The following is a 21,345-nucleotide window of genomic DNA, read 5'->3' on the forward strand; positions in this document are numbered from 1 at the left end:
GCTGATATCGATATCACAGGTATTCAAATTTTCCAAACTATAGCTATGTTCACCACCTTAAGTTGACTAAATATTTATATATAATAAAAGGTGGGATAAACTAATAATGATTACCTTCCTTCTTTAAAAAAACATTGTAGTGTAATTCATCTACATTTCTGTGTCACAGCAAGTGGAGGCATCTACTCAACATAATATTTACATGGTAGATCACTAGGAAATCTCAAGTTTGTAGAGTAGATTGCAATATGTGGAAAATTTTTGAAAAAGAGAATGGTAGATGATTCTATATTGTTTCCCCCAATCTCTGTAAATCAGGAGCCAAACTTTATTAAAAGAGACTCTACATTTATGTTATTTGCATTTCTATATTTTTGAAAACTGGTACTTATCGAATGTGGCTTCTTAATATACTTTCCCCCTTTTTTTCCTTTTCCTTTCATTTTCCATTTCTTTTCTTTTGCTTCTTTCTTTCCTTTGGTTATTTCTCTAGATTGATTCTGTTGAAAATTTTACCTTATCTAATACGCCTTCGCGGGATGAAGATATCAAGTATCATCTTCATTCAGGATCTAGGTCCCCTTCCACAGCTAGTGACATTGAACCAATTGAGGTACTCTCTCTTAGAACATTTCTTTTAGAATTGTCGTTCCCATAGCTCAGTGTCAAAGCAACTGTGCAAATGTACTGTGGAGTAAGCTCAGTTGAATTAAGTGGGAATTATATTAACAAATAAAGGTTATATATTCATAATATGGTGACCATAACATTTTATCCTGGTGACTTAACTCATCCCAATGGATATTATTAAAATAATGATTGGTTACATATTATTATTATTTATTTGTTATGGCCATACAGTCCCGCAGATTGTGGGTGACTTACAAAAAGAAAAAAGAAAAACTCCCAAAACAGTTTAAAACATAAATGCATATTGCCTGGACTAAATAATAATAATAAGAAGAAGAAGAAGAAGAAACCACAGAATAACAACATCATAACATGGGCATTAATAATGGGCATTAAGCTCAGGTCTCGGACCAAAACCCAGATCTCAAGAGTTTTCCAGAACCTCAGAAGAAAGCTTGCCATTTCTATCACTTATAATTCATGAGTTAGAATATTTTGGCCAGTGACTCCTGTAGAGCAAGGAAAATTTAAAGCCATTGTTTTACTTAATGATTTTTTTTTTCAATAAGCATATAGAGAACAATCTGTGGCCATTACGGAGAAGCAGAGAACTTACCCGCTCTCATCTGTTTCTGCCTTTTTTGCACACTCCTTCACGTAGCCAAAAAAAGAGTTAAAATTATAATGCCCAGAGATTGTTAATTTTTTTATAGCTTTTCTAGGATTTCATAATGATCATGGAAATCAAAAAAGGCATTCAGGTAAGTAATTTAGATACCATGTGGAAAGTTAGCTGATTATGGAAATTAGCCTGAGGATGAATTGGTTTGGACATTTAACTAGATTTACCATAGTTGTTCACATGACATCTGATTAACCCAATAAGCCTATAAGCATACTGGGTAAACAGAGGCCTAAAATCTCATTGTCTTTACATAGCATATCTGTTAAAAGAAGATTATTCCAATGATTTTACAAGTTTTTCAAGTCAGTTAAACACATAAACATGCTGTGTTTTGGAAGATTTATTTCTGTTTCATATGGAAAACAGATGGCCAAAGATAGATATAACAGTGTTTTGCTGTTTGCTTGGCATCTGAATATTTATATTAATAGAATCCATTGGTTCCTGAAAACACTTCTATGTCCGATCACTAGTTCATATGAGAGAGGTATTTTACATACATACATACATACATACATACATACATACATACATATGCTGGTCTTCTTGTATTTGGGTCTTTTCCCATGTAAGATTGAAATTGTCTTGGCAACGTTTCAGCGAGGTCTCACTCGCCATCTTCAGGCTGGGTTTGGGGGCAGTTCCGATCACACTTTAAGTCCAAAACCCAGCCTGAAGATGGCGAGTGAGACTTCGCTGAAATGTTGCCAAGACAATTTCAATCTTACACGGGAAAAGACCCGAATACAACAAGACCAGCATACCTACACCCGTGAAAATCTACGAATACACACACACACACACACACACACCCAGTGACATACTTTAAACAGTACTGTACAAACAGAAAAGTGAGACATAGAAGTAATAAATAAATATATAAAATCATATGTAAATTATCCCTTGCAGTATGGGAACAAGATAAAACTATTCACATACACATAATTTCTAACATGTAGTTATATTGTCCATTATAGAAAGCAAATTGCCCATACAGAAAGCAAATACAGGGACAAAATAATATAGTACATTGTTGCTGTTACTTTCAGATATTACTTACATCTTGAGTGAAACAATACTGTATTTCTTTTATTATTCTTCAGCAAGCTGCTAATTCCATTAGTTCTTTGCCAAGGAACTTACCATAGCTTTGTAATGTTCCTTGGGAAATTCCTTCTGGGATTCGGTGTCATCTTCTGTGATGTGATAGAAGCTAACTTCTATCACTTCTAACTTCTATATTCTTAAATATATGCTAACATCTTCACTGTGGAGCAATTGTTTTTGTGAAAATGACAACCATTTCAAAAATAGTTTATGATATGGCATAAATGGTAGAATATACATCCACAATTCTAATTAAAATAATAATTTACTTCCTTAGCTTGCTAGAAGCACCATGTAGTTGTCTCCTGATGTAGGATTGTTTTGTTACTTTTTGGATGGAAGCACTGATCTTCAGAATATTTCTTGGACTTTTCACAGAAACCTAATTTCATAGTCCACACGTCAAATTAAATACTCTTTCTTTCTTGCATGGTTTGATTTTCAAATGTCACCAAAGTATTCAAAACTGGAATACTTCTTGTATCTTTATACTGCAATTACATGCATGATTGCCTTTACTTTAATATAAATCATTGTTTTTAAATTGTTGTTTCACAGTTGACAGGGTTTGCAATGTTAAGCTATTTAGCTATTCTATGCTACAGTTCCTGAGGTTATTGTCCATTTATAGCCATCTCCCATTTGTATACAAACCATGCTATATAGCTGGTTTCTTTCCTATTTATTTATTTTAGTAAATATTTAAAAAGAATAGAATCAAAAAGCAATAAAAGTAAGAAAAATAAAAAATAGAAAAAAAATTACATGCAAGATTAAATAAAGATGAAACTTTTATTAGTTTTATTAACTAGATTAGTGCTGCATATTCAAGTCTTCAGAACACTATTTGTCAAGTCAATATTCAAAAATTAAAAACAATATCCATTGTAATATGAATCATAAATTCAAGATCATTCTGATTTATGATTTTACATAAATAACCTGGTAACCATATGCTGTCACAATTGCCTGTAAATAGAAGGGCAGTTAAAAAGAATGTAACTATTTATCATGGCACATTAATATTGACCATGAGCTTGTCAACAGATACTCAAGCATATTTATTTCATTGTATATATTATATTACATTATATGTACTATACTATATTGTATTTTAATATTTTAATTACTTAATACACATTTTTTCATCATGATAAATTAAGCAGTTTATAACAATGATAGTGCTTCAGAAAAGTTTGTGTTCCTTTGACAATATTTTTATTTAATAAAATAAAAGTGAAGTGTTACCAATTAGTTACTGGAACATGCTACTGACCTATATCATTTTATTAAACTCCTTGGCTACACTTATAAGAACATTTATTACACAGTTCTATTATATAAATGCCTTTCTTTAATAACTGCCTGAACTAGTAGATGTATGACTCAGGATTGGTACGGAGGTAGTAAGCCAAACATCAGCTTAATGAAGACAGTTAAACTAAGTGTGTGTGTTAGATAATTAACAAAACTGTTCAAATGTTGGAAAAATTGCTTCATGGTGCGTACTGCTACAAATGAAACATCTCTTCTTGAAAAACTAAAACAACTGTATGGTTGGAATGGTCAGCATGAATGCCTGAAAAGCTTTATTGGGTCTCCTCATGCATGTTGCATGGACAGCTGCGTTGCTTTGCTGGCAGCCCCAGGGCAAGTGCTGTTTGATTAACAAAACATTTTTTATTATATGCACATCCAAAAGAATAATCCTTAGAGTCACTATGTGAATGCTTTATGCCATTTTTCCCTCCATAGAGAGTCAGTTTGCAGTGGTAGTTAAGGTGCGGGGCCAGAAACCAGGAAACTGTGGACTTTAGTCCTGCCTTAGGCATGAAAAAACGTTGGGTAACTTTGGGCCAGTCACTCCTTCTCAGCCCAATTCATCTCACAGGATAGTTATTGTGGGGAAAATAGGAGGAGGAAGGAGTTCATCACCTTGAGTTGTATATTTTTGAAAAGTATATGAATAATATAATAATTGTTACCAAATAGTTGTGTATTTATGTGTCTATATTTGAAGCTTTTTCAGTAAACCAATTTCTTAAAGTACATTTACTTTGCAGTCAGTTTAGTTTTGTTAAAGGCTGTAAAGCATTTAAGTATGTTGCTTAAGTGAGGAAAATCTGAATATGTTACCCAAAGTAAATGCTTTTTTAAAAAAATGCTACATGCGTATTTCAAATTCTTGCATATTTTTTGCACCAGTTTGCTTATATTAACATCATTTAAAAGTGGGAGTGTGGGGTGGTTAATATTAATATAAATTAATATTCACCATATATGTGCTCAGGTTTCAGATCATCCTCTGCGTCCAGTTCACACACCAACCATGAGATCACCATATAGTGGTTCAGGACTCTCTGTGCCAAAGGTATTCAATCAAATATTATGATTAGAAGCTATGCTAAAATCTTAGCCTATTCTTATACAGGTAGTCTTTCACTGATGACCACAGCTGAGCTTGGAATATTGGAATAAATCATTACGGTCGTAAGTTGAATCGACATGACTGGACTTGATGTTTGACCATTTTTATGACAGTCATTAAGCAAATCAGCACAGTAGTTAAGTAAATCATGTGTCATTAAGCGAATTGTGGTTGTAATTCCAAATACATCTTATCCAATGGAATGTTTTGCCAGAAAATAGCAAAAACTATTGTAAAATATGAACATGTGACACATAGGATGCTGCAACTGGTTATAAAAGCAAACCAGTTGCCAAGCACTCAAAATATGAGTCTATGACCTTGGAGGCGGTATGACAGTCATAACTTTGAGGACATAACTTTTTCAAGTCAGTGATAATTTTCAACTTTCATTAAGTGACAAGTTATAAGTCAAGGATTCTACTTTGTTGATCCTCTATCATTTACTTATGAATAAGGATGCTGTTGTTAGTATCAGTAAGAACTAAACCTACTTTGGAAGAAACAATTCTATATGTTATGAGTGTTCAACTATTTAAAAAGGTCAAATGTAGCTTAGACAACATTTATTTCCTTATGCTAAATTTGAAGATTTGCTGTGTGATGGACTAAGTGTAACAAAAGGAAACAGATAGTCTTTTATCATATGCCCATGATTTCTACTTCATTACAGAAATGAAGTAATTATTCTCTATTTGGTCAACATTACAAGGAGCAAAATGCTTTACTGATCATCTAATGGTCTTGAAAGCTAAAGTAAAACCCCCACATTTGTTTCTGCATAGTTTAATAATAAATGTTCTGACAATGAGTTTTCTGGTCCATTACATATTAATCTATTTTGCTGTGAAAAAAAGAAATTTAAAACACAAGTTAACTTTTTTACCTGTTCCTTTTTTGGATAGTGATCCACTGATTTTGAACATTTATTTAATTTTTTTAGGCTGTTTCTATAAAATACATAAGATATAAAATTATTATAAAGTTGCATACCTAACCATAGAAAATGATGGTTCTGTTTTCTGAATAGAACTGATTCTGATTAAACAAGTATATGATATAGGAATAGCTTGGAAATTATGAAACTGGAAAATAAACTCTAAATTTATTAGTGCAACAAAACTAAACTATTTATGTAATATGCAACAATTTAACAATGATTTTTTATTATAAAAGCGCTTATCATCTAATCATATTTCTATTTGTTTTACAGCCTAAGGCCCATCAGTTTGTAGTAAAATCCTTTAATACCCCTACCAAATGCAATCAGTGCACATCATTGATGGTTGGGTTAATAAGACAGGGCTGTACCTGTGAAGGTAATGTCTGGCATCTGTTTGTTTTTACAAAGGATTATATTTATTATATGATAGTAATGATATGTTAATATCACTTTTAGCTGTATTACACTTGTGGCAAAAAATGTGAACAACAGCTAGCTGTTTTAATTACCTTTTGAAGATTCAGGGACAAATTTCCTAGCTTAGTATAATACACTATAGTTGAATATGTCATAATACTGTTTTAGATTGGAGATTGCAATAGGTGATGCTGAGACAACCAGTGATCTGCAACATCACCTTGGTTCTGGCAATGAAATGTTTTTAAAAAGTACAGTGAAAACTCTGAGCATCTGTTTCATTGGCTTCAGTATTGAGAGGGTTTTATGATTGCTGAACCTTGTCTAAAACAAGGCTTTTTCAGTAAATGAGCAGCTGGGTCAGCAGAGTGAAATTAAGTGAAAATGGAGAAAGGACTTTAGCTTTCCATGTGTAGCAATTTCAGTTGTACTGAAACCATTAGAAGGTTGGAGAATATGATTAGATGAAGAGGCATCTGTTTATCAGACAATAATATTTATCACCCTACTTAGGACTCCTAGAAATTTCACGTACTACAACCTAGGTAGGAGGGTGGGCTATCCATTTTATGAAACTTAACAAAATATTTTATAATGAACTTTTCTTTATGTATGTTCATTTTAGCTCAAGAAAGTAGAACTGATAAAGAGTGATGTGGAAGATATATATGAAGTAACATCTGATTCTGTTAAAAAGTAAATTTTTTGAACAGAAATTCAGTATCTCAGATGAATTAGACAATTAGTTTTATATTCATTTCTTATCCAAATTCATAAATTGCTCTTTATAAATTAGCAATTTAAATGTTACAGAAGTATAAACCTTCATCAGAACATATATATTTTGAATTTCTTTGAAATGGCTCGTTTTGGTTTAAATATGACTATGGTTTTAATAGCCCTGAAGGTATTAATGCAGTGAACGGACATGTTTATCTATAGCAAATCTGGAATGGAAGTTTATAGTGACATGCATTTGCTGCATACCATATAGTAGACCCATAGTTTCATTGGCCAAGAAAAATTGCCAGGGGTGTTTGAGCTTATTATTATTTTTCATATTATTAAAATAATTATTACGCAATCAACAAGGATAGATGTACATTTTCATTACAAACACTGTCTTTCCTCCCAGTCTGTGGATTTTCATGCCATGTGACCTGTGCAGACAAAGCACCAGCAGTATGTCCCATCCCACCTGAACAGACAAAAGGTCCTCTAGGGATTGATCCACAGAAAGGAATAGGAACTGCTTATGAAGGGCATGTCCGAGTAAGTCTAAGAAAACCTGTGTTGTTTTTTGTTTACCATTGATATTCATAGGGTGGGTGGGTGGGTGGGTCTGAAATGAGAATTTGTTATCATTTTACAACAAAAGCTTGGAGACATTTAGAAAAAGCTAGGAGTTGGTAGTTTTCAGGGTACTTCCATATTGTCACATATTGTTATTGGTATTGCAATTTTGTACCAATTTGCTAATGTCAGTCCTGTTGTACTTCATTATCCTATAAAGGTGGCCAGTACTCCCTCCAGCTGGCTAGTGGAAGGGCATGAAAAACATAATCAGCTAATACCCCAAACACTCATTGATTAATCTCCTGTTATATTTGTTTTTGTCCATGGGAGAAAAAGAAATAAATAAAAAAGATTACATTGTATGGTTAGTGAAGATGATGCCTTCCAGAGTGACTGTAGAGGACATGAATTGTGGCACAACTCCAAAGTGCCTTAGCTGCAGAACAGAATAAGAAATTCCAAGAAATGGGATAAACTAGGGACTCCTCTCAGTGGGAACCACTTGCCATATACTTCCAGAAGAAATGCTACAACATTTTCACTGCAACAATACTCCTAGAATTCAAGCTGAGTTGTAGTTCATTTATTCAAGACCCATTTCTTTGTGGGAAGTCGGAGCTAGCATTGATCTCAGATCAATGTAATCTTGCATGTAGAAGAGGCATCATTTCTTCACTACTCTATTTGAAGGAGGACATGACCATTAAATCAACTTATTTTTATAGTACAGTACAGTGGTGGGTTTCAAAAATTGTTGGAACCTACTCTGTGGGTGTGGTCTCCTTTGTGGGAGTGGCTTGCCACCCATGTGACTGGATATGAAATTATGAATTAGTACTTAGGTCGGCCCAAGTAGCTATTCAGAAACTCTGGCATTGAAGCATGCAGGTCTTAAAGCTGTCAAGTTACAAGACCCTTGCACCCCTAACCCTTTAGAAAAAAAAACCTACGGGTCTTCAAACCTGACAGCTTTAAGACTTGTGGACTTCAACTCCCAGAATTCCTCCTCCAGTCACGTTGGCTCAGGAACTTTGGCATTGAAGCATGCAAGTCTTAAAGCTGTCAAGTTACAAGATCCTTTCACCCCTAACCCTTTAGCAGTGGTTGATTTCAAAAAAAATTGGAACCTCTTCTGTAGGTGTGGCCTGCTTTCCGGGTCCACTGGCGGAACCTTTTCTAACCGGTTCGGTAGATTTGACGAACCGGTTCTACCGAATAGGTGTGAACTGGTAGGAACCCACCTCTGGTACAGTAGAACCTCTTGTCACAACCATAATTCATTCCATAACTTTGGTCGCAAACTGATTTGGTCGTGACCCAAATCTAATTTTGTAAATTTGGTGCTTACAAAAAAAAAATGGTGCAGAAAGGGAAATCAGCCCAGGGAAATTTTTTTTGAATTTTTTGGTCGGAACCCAATTTGGTCATGGTCAGAAGCATTCGTTATCAGAGGTTCTATTGTATAAATGTATATCTGATTGACTTGGTGAATGTTTTTTGTATAAATGTTGAAAGTACATTTTGCATATTATACTTAGATGTTAACATTGTTTTCCGTTTTGATTTTATGTATTTAATTAAATTAATGTGATTAAATTTATTTTAGATCCCTAAGCCAGCTGGAGTGAAGAAAGGCTGGCAGAGAGCCCTGGCTATTGTTTGTGACTTCAAGCTCTTCCTTTATGATATAGCAGAAGGAAAAGCATCCCAACCCAGTGTGGTAGTTAGTCAGGTTCTTGATATGAGGTAGGAATGGCATGCTTTAATTTAATACCCAAGGCAGCAAGTGCTTCTCTTTTGAGTCTCTGCCGGTATGAATAACATAAAAGTTGACCATTTTCTACAGCCTATCCTTTTCTGATAAGCTGTACTTAGAAGAACTTCAGCAGTAACTCTGGTAGAGTATGGAAATATTGAGCTTTAAATATGGTGGAAAATTATGGAACTAGAAGCTTTAAAATGTTAGCGATTGTTGCTTCAGGTAAAGAATCATATCTCACTTAAATGGATTTATTATTAGTGTATATTCATAATTGGTCAGTAGGACATCTTCTTTTTAAACACTTGCTATTTGCACCTATATAAAGTGGTGCTTAAAAGTTTGAGAACCTTTTTGAAATTTCAGTATTTCTACATAAATATGAACTAAAATGTGATCAATTATGTACACAAATTCAAAAACTAGAAAAAGAGAACCCAGCTAAACAAATGAGTCTAAAATATTACACTTGTTCATTGGATTATTGTGGAAAATGATCCAAAACCACATATTTTGGGGGAAGAATGTAAACCTTTGCTTTTAGTAACTGATGCGAAATCCTTGGGCAACAATAATTTCAACTAAACATTTTTGATAATTCTTAATCAATAGGAGAGAATGTACTGTACGTAGCTCAGAGCTGAATTGTAGAGTCGTTAGTGCTCTTTGAGCTCAGTTGTTTGTTTTCAGATTGTTTATTACCCGACTAACTAACGGGTGTGCACTGAATCAGTGCATCATTAGTGCATTAACATCTGCAACCAAGCAACCTCAGAGAATGTTATAGACCCCATAAATGTCAATCAGTCCTGCCTATTTGTTTGGAGACATTTTAGCCCATTTCTCCCACTAGAGGATTTAGTGTGCTTCCCCTCATTAACTACCTCCCTGAGGTCCTTCTACAACATTTCAACAGGAGATGGACTTGGCCATTGCAAAACTCTCACAGCCGTCATCCCATTGACTTTAACACCTGATTATAATTTTCTCTTTAAATGAACTAATATTCCTAAAGATTTACCATATGATGCACCGGAGTATAAGACACAGCAAGGTTTCGAAAAGGAAATTTTTTAAAAAAGTTTTTGCACTCTGCAAACCTCCCAAAAACGGGCCCGTTTCCTCCCCCCCCCCCCAATGGCATAAATAGCCTTTAGGGAGCTTGCAGAGTGCTCCGGGGGTGGGAAAAACAAGCAAAAAAAGGCCCATTTTTCACAAAAATGAGCCCATTTTTGGTTTTAAAAAAGGGCATGGATAGCCTTCAGGAAGCTTATAGAGTGCTCCTGGAAGCTGGGAGCTGGGAATTGAGTACAAAACATGCCGTTTTTTGAGAGCTCCCATCCCCCCGGAGCTCTCAAAAAGCTTCCTAGAGGCAATGCACAGCCATTTTGGTGAAGGGGTGGGGTTTCAGGAGTCAAAAAATGCTGTATACAGTGCATAAGACACACCCAGATTTTCAACCTCTTTTTTGAGGGAAAAAGATCCTCTGAAAAATACGGTACATACTTTTGCCCCAACAAATATTATCACTTTGGATTTTTTCTGCAATAAATAAATGAATAAGTATATATTTCTTGATTTGTTTGTTTAATTAGATTTCTGTACTATTTTGAGGTGTTGTATGGAGAACAGATAACATTTTAGGTCATGGGCAGCTATAGCAATATGATGAATAAATAGATAATAAATAAAATTCTAAAGACTTAAATAAATTTTAAGAGTTAAAAAATTACCGGTATTGAGTTGTTGCAAATAAAATTTCAAAGTAAGAGCTCAGATATCTTCAAGATAATAAAATTAATTTTGTAGTCTTTGGTGATGGGGATATATAAGTACAGCAACATTATTTTGAAATTTTATTTTAAAAGTTTATCGGAGTTTTCTGTTGTGACACTTCGAGAGGTCTCCTACTTGATTTATATCTCATTCTTACATTTTGCCCCCTTATACCAATAGAAAAACAATTTTACAAATGAATAGCAAACATTTATATGAAGAAATTATTTGGTACAGATATTGAGTGAATGTATTTATTTTTATGGTGAGCTAAATATAAAACATCATTACAACTCTATGTTGTGCTAATATGATTTTCTTCCAGAATAGAGGTCCTTAATTGAGGTCATGGGTTGCTTGGGGGTCTGGGTTGATTTCAGGGAGTCTATGGTTTTGAATCAGAAAAAAAAATACAATTTTATTTTCAGTAATTTCTAATTTACGTTTCTATGTTACGTATTTATCATTTTGAATATTTTGATAACTGTATTTGAGCATAATCAATTTCTTTTGTAAAACAATTTGTATCATGTTTTTTATTTTATAATTTAGATACATTTTTCTGAGAAGTCCATAGCCCGACTCTCAAAGATGTCCATTAGAGAGGGATTAAGAAACTCTGCTCTAGAATGTGAATAGTTACTGTTCAAATGTAATAATCTCTCACTAATGTCTTTATAAAAGGGATGAAGAATTCTCGGTGTGTTCTGTTCTGGCTTCTGATGTCATTCATGCAAGCCGAAAAGATATTCCCTGTATTTTTAGGGTAAGTAATACCCTATTACAGTTGCAAGGGAAGGGGCGCGGTTGTCTGGGTTGGAGTTGCCTTATTTTGCGTGGATCTCCAATATTTGGCTTTGCCTGCCAGACTCCACTCCCCCTCCACAGCCCAAGTGGTTGGATTAACACAACACATGAAGCTGGGCAGGAGGGCACGGACGGACGGACGGATGGATGGATGGAGAGAGAAGGGGGGAGGGAGATAGAAAGAAGAGAGAGAGAGAGAGGCAGAGAGAATGAATTAAAGACAGAGACAGAGAGAGCAAGAAAGAGAAACAGAGAAAAAGATACCCGTTTCCCACAGAAAACATTGGGAGCCACAAAATCTGGGTAAGTGTGGCTGGGGGTGTGAGTGATGTTGAGTCCAATTTTGTGGCTCCCAATGTTTTCTTTTCTGTGGGAAATGGGTCCAAATGGCTCTTTGAGTGTTTAAGGTTGCAGACCCCTAACCTAACTACTGTTGGGACATGCAACTGTAAAGGGTAGGCTTCATTATGGTCATATCTTTAAGACTAACTCTATACAAATTAATACATATTTTTAAATCAGATTTTATTCATAGTTTTATCCTGTCCATTTTGCCTTCATTACGATTCTTTTACAGAGGCTGATGCTCATTGTTTCATCATTGAGTAAACAGTGATTTGAATTAGGGTCATTTACTATGCATTTTTTAAATGCCTCACTAGCTTTCATTGGGCTTTTATAATTTATATTCGATGTTGACTTCTTCATTTATTTACTACATACTGTAAATAGTTACATTGGGGAAATCTTTTGAATATGTTGAATAAATGTATTTATTCAATAAATATATGTTATTTATGAAAGAATCTCATTTTTATTTACACATATCTGTAACATTTCCAGGTTTCAGCTTCTCAGCTATTAGCATCAAGTAATAAATGTTCAGTCCTGATCCTAGCTGACAGTGAAAATGAAAAGAGTAAATGGGTAGGAGTCTTAAATGAATTACATAGGATCTTAAAGAAGAACAAGCTCAAAGATCGCTCAGTCTACGCTCCCAAAGAAGCATATGATAGTACCTTACCCCTTATTAAAACTAGCCAAGCAGCAGCAATTATAGGTATGTATTTTTAAAAACATTTTACAGATTTCTTGTTTTAATGAAGTTTTAATACGTACTTGGATTTTGAAGTACCCCCATTTGCATGGAAGGGATTTGGCTCTGAATTTAAGAAAAGATAGGACAAAATTATAAACACAAAAATAAAGTTAATCTAGAAGCACTAAATCCAGTGAAATCTGCCCGTCCCCCTAACAAGTGTGTGATACATATTCAATATGCACTTTCTCACACAGACATGTAGATCTTCCACAAGTCTTGTTCTAAAAAAGAATAGGCCAAGGACAAAAAAGTAAATACATATTAATTGAATGACTAACGAATACAATGGTACCTTGGTACTCATCCTTAATTGGTTACGGAAGGCGTGATTACCACCAAAAACAATGAGTACCAAACAGATTTGTCCTGTATGGTATAATATAGTCAGTCACAAGGCAGCCGACAAGTTCTAGTTTGTGCATTGAGTACCAAACAAACAATGAGTCCTGGGACAAAATTTTCACGTGAAAATGAGCTGAGTATCAAATTTGATGAGTTTCAAAGCAGTTGAGTACCAGGTACTACTGTATTAAAATGTATGGCCTGGAAAATATAATATCCCATTTTAAAACATGATTTTCCCATCTATGTATATAAACCATTCTGTACATTCACACGCATAGCCTTCCCTTCTTCCAACAGGTACTGGAGGAAAAAAGAACGGGATGCACTGAGGAAAATATACAGTATTAGGAAGGGAAGCAGAAGGGAAAATATAACTATATGGATAAGTAAAACATGGAAGAAGTATTTGACTAGTGTTGAAAGAAAAAAAGAGAAGCTATTTCTAGGACTTTAAAAAATAGTTAAATTCACCAAGCAGCATCCCATTCCAAAAACAGCCTTTTTGCTCAGCAAATGTAAAATTATTCTCCACAAATTTACAAATATTTGGAGAAAAAAATCTTGTGTTTTGTCAGACAGGTATGATAATATAACCTCACAAGCCTCTGTATTAAATATTTTATAAAAAGGAAATAAAATAGAGAGAGTCCTCGACTTAGAGTGAGAACATCACTGAAAAAAGTGACTTATGACCATTTTTCCCACATATGACCATTGCAGCATCCTCATGGTCATGTGACCAAAGTTTGGATGGTTAGCAACTGGTCATTATTTCTGGCAGTTGCAGTGTCCCTGGATCATGTAAACAATCTTTGCAACCTTCTGATAAGCAGAGTTAAAGAGGAAGCCAGATTCACTTAACAATCAGGTTATTAACATAACAACTGCAATGATTCACTAATAACTGTGGCAAGAAAAGTCGTGAAATGGGACAAAATTCACTTAACAAATGTCTCAATAACATAAATTTTGGGCTCAATTGTGGTCGTAAGTCGAGGACTATCTGTATAAAACTAACAAAACAGCAAATCTATGCTTATCTCTTAAAATTAAATTAGGCTTGCTTCTAATTAAATGGGCAACTTGATGTATTAGATTTCAATTCCTGTCGATTCTAAGCAAAGTGTCCAATAATAAACAAGCATTGGAACTTAAAATATTGGGAGGTATCTGATTACCAGTCCATATAGACTAAATGGCCAAGATAACATATGATCTAATGGAAAACTGGTAATTTATGGAGGGGAATAAAAATAAAGATAATGAGAGGTATTGTGAATTACAAAACTGTTCAATGTGATAAAAAATGGAAAACAAAATGGAAAATAATTTATGAGTCAAATGAATTCTAAAATGTTTGGAAATTGTATTTTTCTTTGATCTATAAATGTGTACACTATCAAAATTGTACATTAATTTTCTATGAGTTCATTTTTACCTTTACCTTTTTACTTTGAATTTTGAATATTTATGTTGTTTAGTTATTACAGAAATCCCAAGAGATTTTTTCCCATTTTCATTTAAAGGCAAAAAGAAACAATAATGGTATCATTACACTTAATATTAAATTGGCTTCAACTATCCTGGCATCTGATACTTGCTTTTCCTGACACAATGTGTATTTCACTTTTTGTCTTTTTCAGATCATGAACGAATAGCTTTGGGCAATGAAGAAGGGTTATTCGTTGTTCATGTTACAAAGGATGGTAAGAATATTAGATTTATATTGGAAAAGTGAAAATTCAAATAAGATATATTTTTATTTCATTTAGTGTAGCCTAATAGTTAGGCTATTAGGGAGGCTCAGATTCAAATCCACTGTCGGCAAAGGAAACCTACTCAGTGACTTTGAGAAAGTACTCATTACTGATATTTTTGTGGTGGGCATTCAGCAAATCTTTTCCCCAGTAAGCATTTTTGCAGAAATTGACAAAAAAAAAATTGCAAATTGCAGTCAGGTGACCAGAGGATGCTACAAATGGCCATAAAGATGAGCCAGTTGTCAGTCATTCCAAATGTAATTCCATCGTAACTTCAACAAGTCATAAATAGCTCTGAAGATACCTGTCATAACTTCCAGCGGTCATTAAGGAAATGGTCATAAGTTGAGGGCTACCTGTACTTAAAAACTCTTCAGTCTGTGGTATGTCAGAAGATTGGAACTCTAGTTTTGCCTTTATTTGTTTATTTATTCCGTATATATGGATACCCATTTCAAGCATATGGGCAGCTGACAAATATTATTGCTGGTTTTTTTATGAGGAATGGAATGGTGCTTAATATGAATATTTCATTTCTAATTGTGTTTAATCTTTCATCTAAAATCATTAAACACAATTAGAAATGAAATATTTAAAACACATAGATAAAACTAAGTGTAACTTATGCAATTCTGCAACACCAGGCACAAACTCTCTAAATATAATATGATTTTGTCTGACAGTGGATAAATGACATAATATTAATAGGTACTATACAGAACAGGAGTGTCAAACTCAATTTCATTGAGGGCTACTTCAGGATTGTGTTTGACCCGGTGGATGGTGGAGGAATGGCCAACTCAACATCACTTGTGTCGTTGAGGTGGCCCGCGTGCTCTGCCAGGGAAAACGGAGCTCAGGCCCTCCCGAGTTCCATTTTTGCTGGCACAAAGTTGCAGGAGGCCGTCCAGTCAAAAACTGAGATTGGGGGCCCGTTTTCACTGGCAGAGGCACTGAGGGTCAGTCCTTTGCTCTTTCCAGGACCGCCTCATGGGCCGGATCTGGCCTGGAGCTTTGAGTTTGACACCCCTGATATAGAACATAGAAACAAAGGATCCACAAGGAAGGCAAGGGAGGCAGTGTAAAGAATGTAGAACTGACTTTGGGAAAAGAAGGTACAAAATTCCTGTTTGAGGACACTTGAATAGACTCCTATTCAAAGTTAATTACCCTGATAGAAAAAAGGGCAAACAAACTTTTAAAAATGCAAAATACATTGATTCTTTAAAAAAATTATTGGTGGGAAAAAAGCATTTTAGAAAAGTAAGTTTATACTTTTTATTCCAGAAAAACCAAAGAGATTTAATAAGCAAGATGGATTCTATAGCTTTGAGCCCACTCTTTATATTTCAAGACCATTTCTTGCAACCTTTTATATTTTGCAGAGATAATTCGTGTTGGTGACAATAAGAAAGTTCATCAGATTGAGCTCATCCCAAATGAACAACTTATTGCAGTGATTTCGGGACGAAACCGTCATGTACGACTATTTCCTATGACAGCTCTGGATGGTCGAGAAATTGATTTTTATAAACTGGCAGAAACTAAAGGTTGCCAGACCATCGTTTCTGGACAAGTGCGCCATGGAGCCCTTACTTGCCTGTGTGTAGCAATGAAAAGACAGGTCCTGTGTTACGAGTTAAATCATAGCAAAACACGCCATAAAAAAATAAAAGAAATCCAAGTGGCTGGGAATGTCCAGTGGATGGCTATCTTTAGTGAACGGCTTTGTGTTGGCTACCAGTCAGGATACTTAAAGTACTCTTTGTATGGAGAAGGAAATCCACATAGTTTGCTTCATCCAGATGACCACACACTGTCGTTCATTACACAGCAGCCAACTGATGCCATCTGTGCTGTTGAAATCTCAAATAAAGAATACCTGCTGTGTTTTAGCAGTGTAGGGATTTATGTGGACTGTCAGGGTCGAAGATCTAGACAACAAGAACTAATGTGGCCTGCAACTCCTTCTTCTTCCTGTAAGTTTCTGCCATTACGTTAATTAAGTAAAGGATTGTTTTTCCTCGTGGCTTTATGGATATCCACAGAATTTGAATAACACTGTATAATTATTCAGTTGATAACCAGTTGTAGGAGATGTGATACTGAAACATAAATAACTTTTAAACTATGTGCTATGATAATAATCCATTTGGTATAATATTGTAATATTACAGTTCTATCCCTTCTTTCCTTCTTACCCATCTATTTCCTCTTCATTTATTTTTTAGCACTAATATTATTTGGCAAACCATGATGACTTTCCTTCTAAAGAAGAATCATAGATTTTGAAATAAGTCTCTGCTTTGGAGGCACCATTCCATGCATCATGGGAACCATTATATATTGTTTCTAGACTTAATGCAAGGAAAGTCCTATTGATATAACTAACTATAGTTACTACAGTTGAAGTTGTCAGTAAGATTAGTGATAAAAGAGCATATTTAATAAATAGCCACTGGTGATAGGGGTATTCTGCTAATAGGAAGATGCTAGAAGTTGCGGTATTAAGTAATACTGCATTTCCTCAATTCTTCAAAAAATATTCATAACCTCAGAAAAACACTCCCTTGTGTGGTGTGTCTGTCTGTGTGTGTGTGTGTGTTACAAATGCACATACAAACACTATTACTATTATGTCAATCTATATCAGAAGAATTTGATTTATTTTGTTAATAATAGTAGTAATTAATAATTAGTACTATTACTAATAATATTAGTATATGATTAGTTTTTAAAACTGTTTTGTTACTCAGCTAGCTAATGGTTTATTCTTTTTTTCCAAAAGCTTCATTTTAACCTTTTAATATAGCTATTCATATAATGTAAACATAGTGAGTGGCGGTAGGATTCTCATTGACTTACAGCTTATTTTCAATAAATATTAAACAGATAAGTAAACATCAATAAAAAACTAGACTTGTTTTCAACTGTAGAAAATGTACTTCTAAATTAACTACAAAAAAATATATGCTGAAAAGTGACTTCCTTACCTTCCAATTTTCAACCCAATCCAACGTATGTCCATAAGGCATTATCCAAACATATATCTGTGTTTCTTTCTAGGTTACAATGCACCATACCTCTCAGTTTATAGTGAAAATGCAGTTGATATATTTGATGTGAACTCAATGGAGTGGATTCAGACCATCCCCCTCAAGAAGGTAACTAATGAATTACACAGTAAATTGAACAGTTTGGATAGGTTGTTCATAATATAAATTAAAATACATATTGATTTCCATCTGGATTAAAATATTATTCTGATAAACTAGGAAGGAGGACATCCACCCACTAATTAGGTATGAAGCAACTACTCACTGAAGCTCCTGTTTTGGTTGCAATAAAAAGAAGGGAGATCTTTCAAGCACTTTGAATTTTTAGAGAAAAGATACTTTAAATAATAAAATACATACATTCCTATTAAACGTGTTTAGCCTTTCATCAGAAGGAGTTTGGTACATTTTTTGCCTAATATTTTTTTATTAAAAGAATATTTTTGTGAGCTGCAGTTGGAGAAAGGAGGAGGTGAGAAAAAGAAGAGAAAACAAGTTGGTTGTGTAGATGCAAGTTAGAGACAGATAACAACTATTTTATCAGTTAACAATTATGATGCTTAAAACTCCAGTGTTTTTAAACCCACCTACCAGAGTCCTCCTGAATTTTTGCCTCCTTGTTATTCGTGTATGGTGCATACAAATTTATACTATTTCACATTTTCTTCATATCTTTTTACTTTTTTTTTTACATTTTATATTTTTTAGGTACGTCCTTTGAACACAGAAGGGTCGCTAAATGTCCTAGGACTAGAAACTGTTAGATTAATCTATTTCAAAAATAAGATGGCAGGTAAGTAAAAAAACTGACTGCTATCTATATTTATTACTGTTCATTTGAAACGCTAATAGAATGCTGATGCATTGAATGCAATCCAAGAAGCTTTTCCTCAGAAGCATTTCAACATTAAATTTATAAATGCTGCAATTACCAAGGTTTTAAATATAATTGAGGAGAAACAGTTGTGCTATCTAATCATGATAGGCTTAAAATATTTCAATTTTTCAATAAAAAATAGAATAAAAATATTTTCAAAATATTTCTATATTTTCAAATAGACTATTTTAGTTTATTTGAAGTAGGAACCAGTTACTCCATTTAGATGTCTCGTATTTCTAGCATTCCAGTATAATTGAATTTTAAGTCTATTATAAGGAGTCCTTGATTTATGACTGTAATGGAATCTGGACTTTCCATCATAAATCATGATGGTCATAAATCGAGGCACTCAAGTGACCGAACATGATTTTATTTTATTTTGTCAAGCAAGCACCACTATTGTTAAACAAATCAATGTATTCCTATCAGTGTTTTGCCAGAAACTGGCCAAAACAAATTGTTGTCACATGACCTTGGAACACTGCAGTTGGCCATATAGGTGAGCCACTTGCCAAGAGCCCAAAATCCAATAATGTGACTGCAGGGGTTTGTGCACCTGTCTGAACTCTGGAACAAGGTAATAATAAGTACCGGTAGCTTTGGCAAGTCTATCATAATGGTCATGAGCAACTGGTCATAAGTCATGTCAAGGACTATCAGTATATTTTGTACTGATTTTGTTACCCTTGAGTTTTTTAAAAAAAGATTACTTCCACATCTTCAAATGTAAGATACATTAATACTTCCTAAAATTATAGATCCGGATCTTTGAAATAAATAAAACTTTTATAAATGCAGTGGTTTGGAAGTTTTTAGTATTCTAGAATTCCACTCAGAATGCTTCCATTGATAGAAGGCGACAATTATTTCAAATTCTTCCTTATAGTAGTATTATCTGTAAAGTACTTTCAGATTAAAAATTAACTACAGATAGAGAATTAAATCATTGAATCAGCATTGTGAATTCATTCTTGTTTTTTCTTGCCACTTCCCAGGAAGTGAACGATAGGCAATGTTTCAGTTAGCACCACAGAAGTTTCAGCAGGCACATCTGGTAGTTAAAGGCTATGCAAGAAATATTGCTTGAGTAAACATTTCTGTCTCAGTCTCCTAGAAAAACCTTCCTATTTGTTTTATTTTATATTTTTTAAAAATAAACCTTTTTAAATTACCCATTTATTCTATATAACATGCATTTTTTTTTCGTATATCACATCTACTTTAAGTATAAGTAGATGTGTATAAGAGCCAAGGTGGCGCAGTGGTTAAATGCAGCACTGCAGGCTACTGCTAGATCAGCAGTTCAGCGGTTCAAATCTCACCGGCTCAGGGTTGACTCAGCCTTCCATCCTTCCGAGGTGGGTAAAATGAGGACCCAGATTGTTGGGGGCAATATGCTGACTCTCTGTAAACCGCTTAGAGAGGGCTGAAAGCCCTATGAAGCGGTATATAAGTCTACTGCTATTGCTATTGCTATAAAGTTTTCCTTAGAAGAAATTCTGAATGCAAGATTAACTGCACAAGAAGTAGAACTAAGCACAGAAGTGGGAAGTTTTCCCTTAGCCTTACATATTGTTTCAATGATAATTCTCATCACTACCATCAGCCGGTCTTTGGCTCAGAACAAGATAACTGTAACTGAACTTACAGATGTACAAGTTACGTAGTAATTATTTGGGGTGCAAAAATGGTCAGTTGAGGAAAAAGTCATTTCTTTCAGTCAGGATTCTGTTTTTTTAAAAAAAAATTCAGGCCTCTAAATGAATGTTTGCAGCTAACATATAATTAGTATAAGCTTAGAGCCATAACATTATACTAGGTATTTCTATTTTTTCCATTATTTTAGCATTAGCAGTTGTACCTAATTTAGAAAAGTTTTCTATAGCTAACTCTCTGCAGTGGAGAAAAAAAAGTGATCCTGCTTGGATTTTTATGTTTCTCTTAGAGGGTGATGAGCTGGTGGTTCCTGAAACATCAGATAACAGTCGAAAGCAAATGGTCCGAAATATTAATAATAAACGGCGCTACTCATTCCGAGTGCCTGAGGAAGAGAGAATGCAGCAGAGAAGGTCGGTATTCAACCTGTACTTGTCTTCTGTCCATGCTTGTAGACCGTGAAGACTGTTGTGTCCCGTCATTGTATTTTTTTTCTTTGATTGTTAGAAAAAAATGGATTTCTAGTCAATGCGTTCAAACATGTGTCTTTTCTGTTATATAGTATGTTTTATTTATATTATGTGTAACCCAATACTTAAATTTATTTTAATTTAAATATCAATGCAAAAGAACTATTGTAAATTGGAATGCATGTCTCCAACTACTGTACATAAGTACATTTGTGTGTGCATGTGTGT

The 21,345-nt window shown here is 34.3% G+C and overlaps 1 protein-coding gene across 2 annotated transcripts in view; it reads left to right on the forward strand.

The window, feature by feature from the left end:
- The window catches only part of CDC42BPA (CDC42 binding protein kinase alpha), a 156,783-nt gene that overhangs the window by 126,522 nt on the left and 8,916 nt on the right, over window positions 1–21,345 (forward strand). The window contains exons 22-33 of one of the 2 annotated variants that reach the window (XM_032215166.1): window positions 494–613; window positions 4,713–4,793; window positions 6,064–6,169; window positions 7,346–7,482; window positions 9,113–9,252; window positions 11,726–11,807; window positions 12,692–12,908; window positions 14,939–15,001; window positions 16,441–17,034; window positions 18,122–18,219; window positions 18,820–18,904; window positions 20,937–21,060. In XM_032215166.1, coding sequence (XP_032071057.1) covers window positions 494–613; window positions 4,713–4,793; window positions 6,064–6,169; window positions 7,346–7,482; window positions 9,113–9,252; window positions 11,726–11,807; window positions 12,692–12,908; window positions 14,939–15,001; window positions 16,441–17,034; window positions 18,122–18,219; window positions 18,820–18,904; window positions 20,937–21,060 — 1,847 coding nt within the window. The remainder of the gene's footprint in view (window positions 1–493; window positions 614–4,712; window positions 4,794–6,063; window positions 6,170–7,345; window positions 7,483–9,112; window positions 9,253–11,725; window positions 11,808–12,691; window positions 12,909–14,938; window positions 15,002–16,440; window positions 17,035–18,121; window positions 18,220–18,819; window positions 18,905–20,936; window positions 21,061–21,345) is intronic. The other variant, XM_032215167.1, reaches the window with a different exon arrangement.

This window comes from Thamnophis elegans, chromosome 4 (assembly GCF_009769535.1).
Source record: "Thamnophis elegans isolate rThaEle1 chromosome 4, rThaEle1.pri, whole genome shotgun sequence".
NCBI lineage: Eukaryota > Metazoa > Chordata > Lepidosauria > Squamata > Colubridae > Thamnophis > Thamnophis elegans.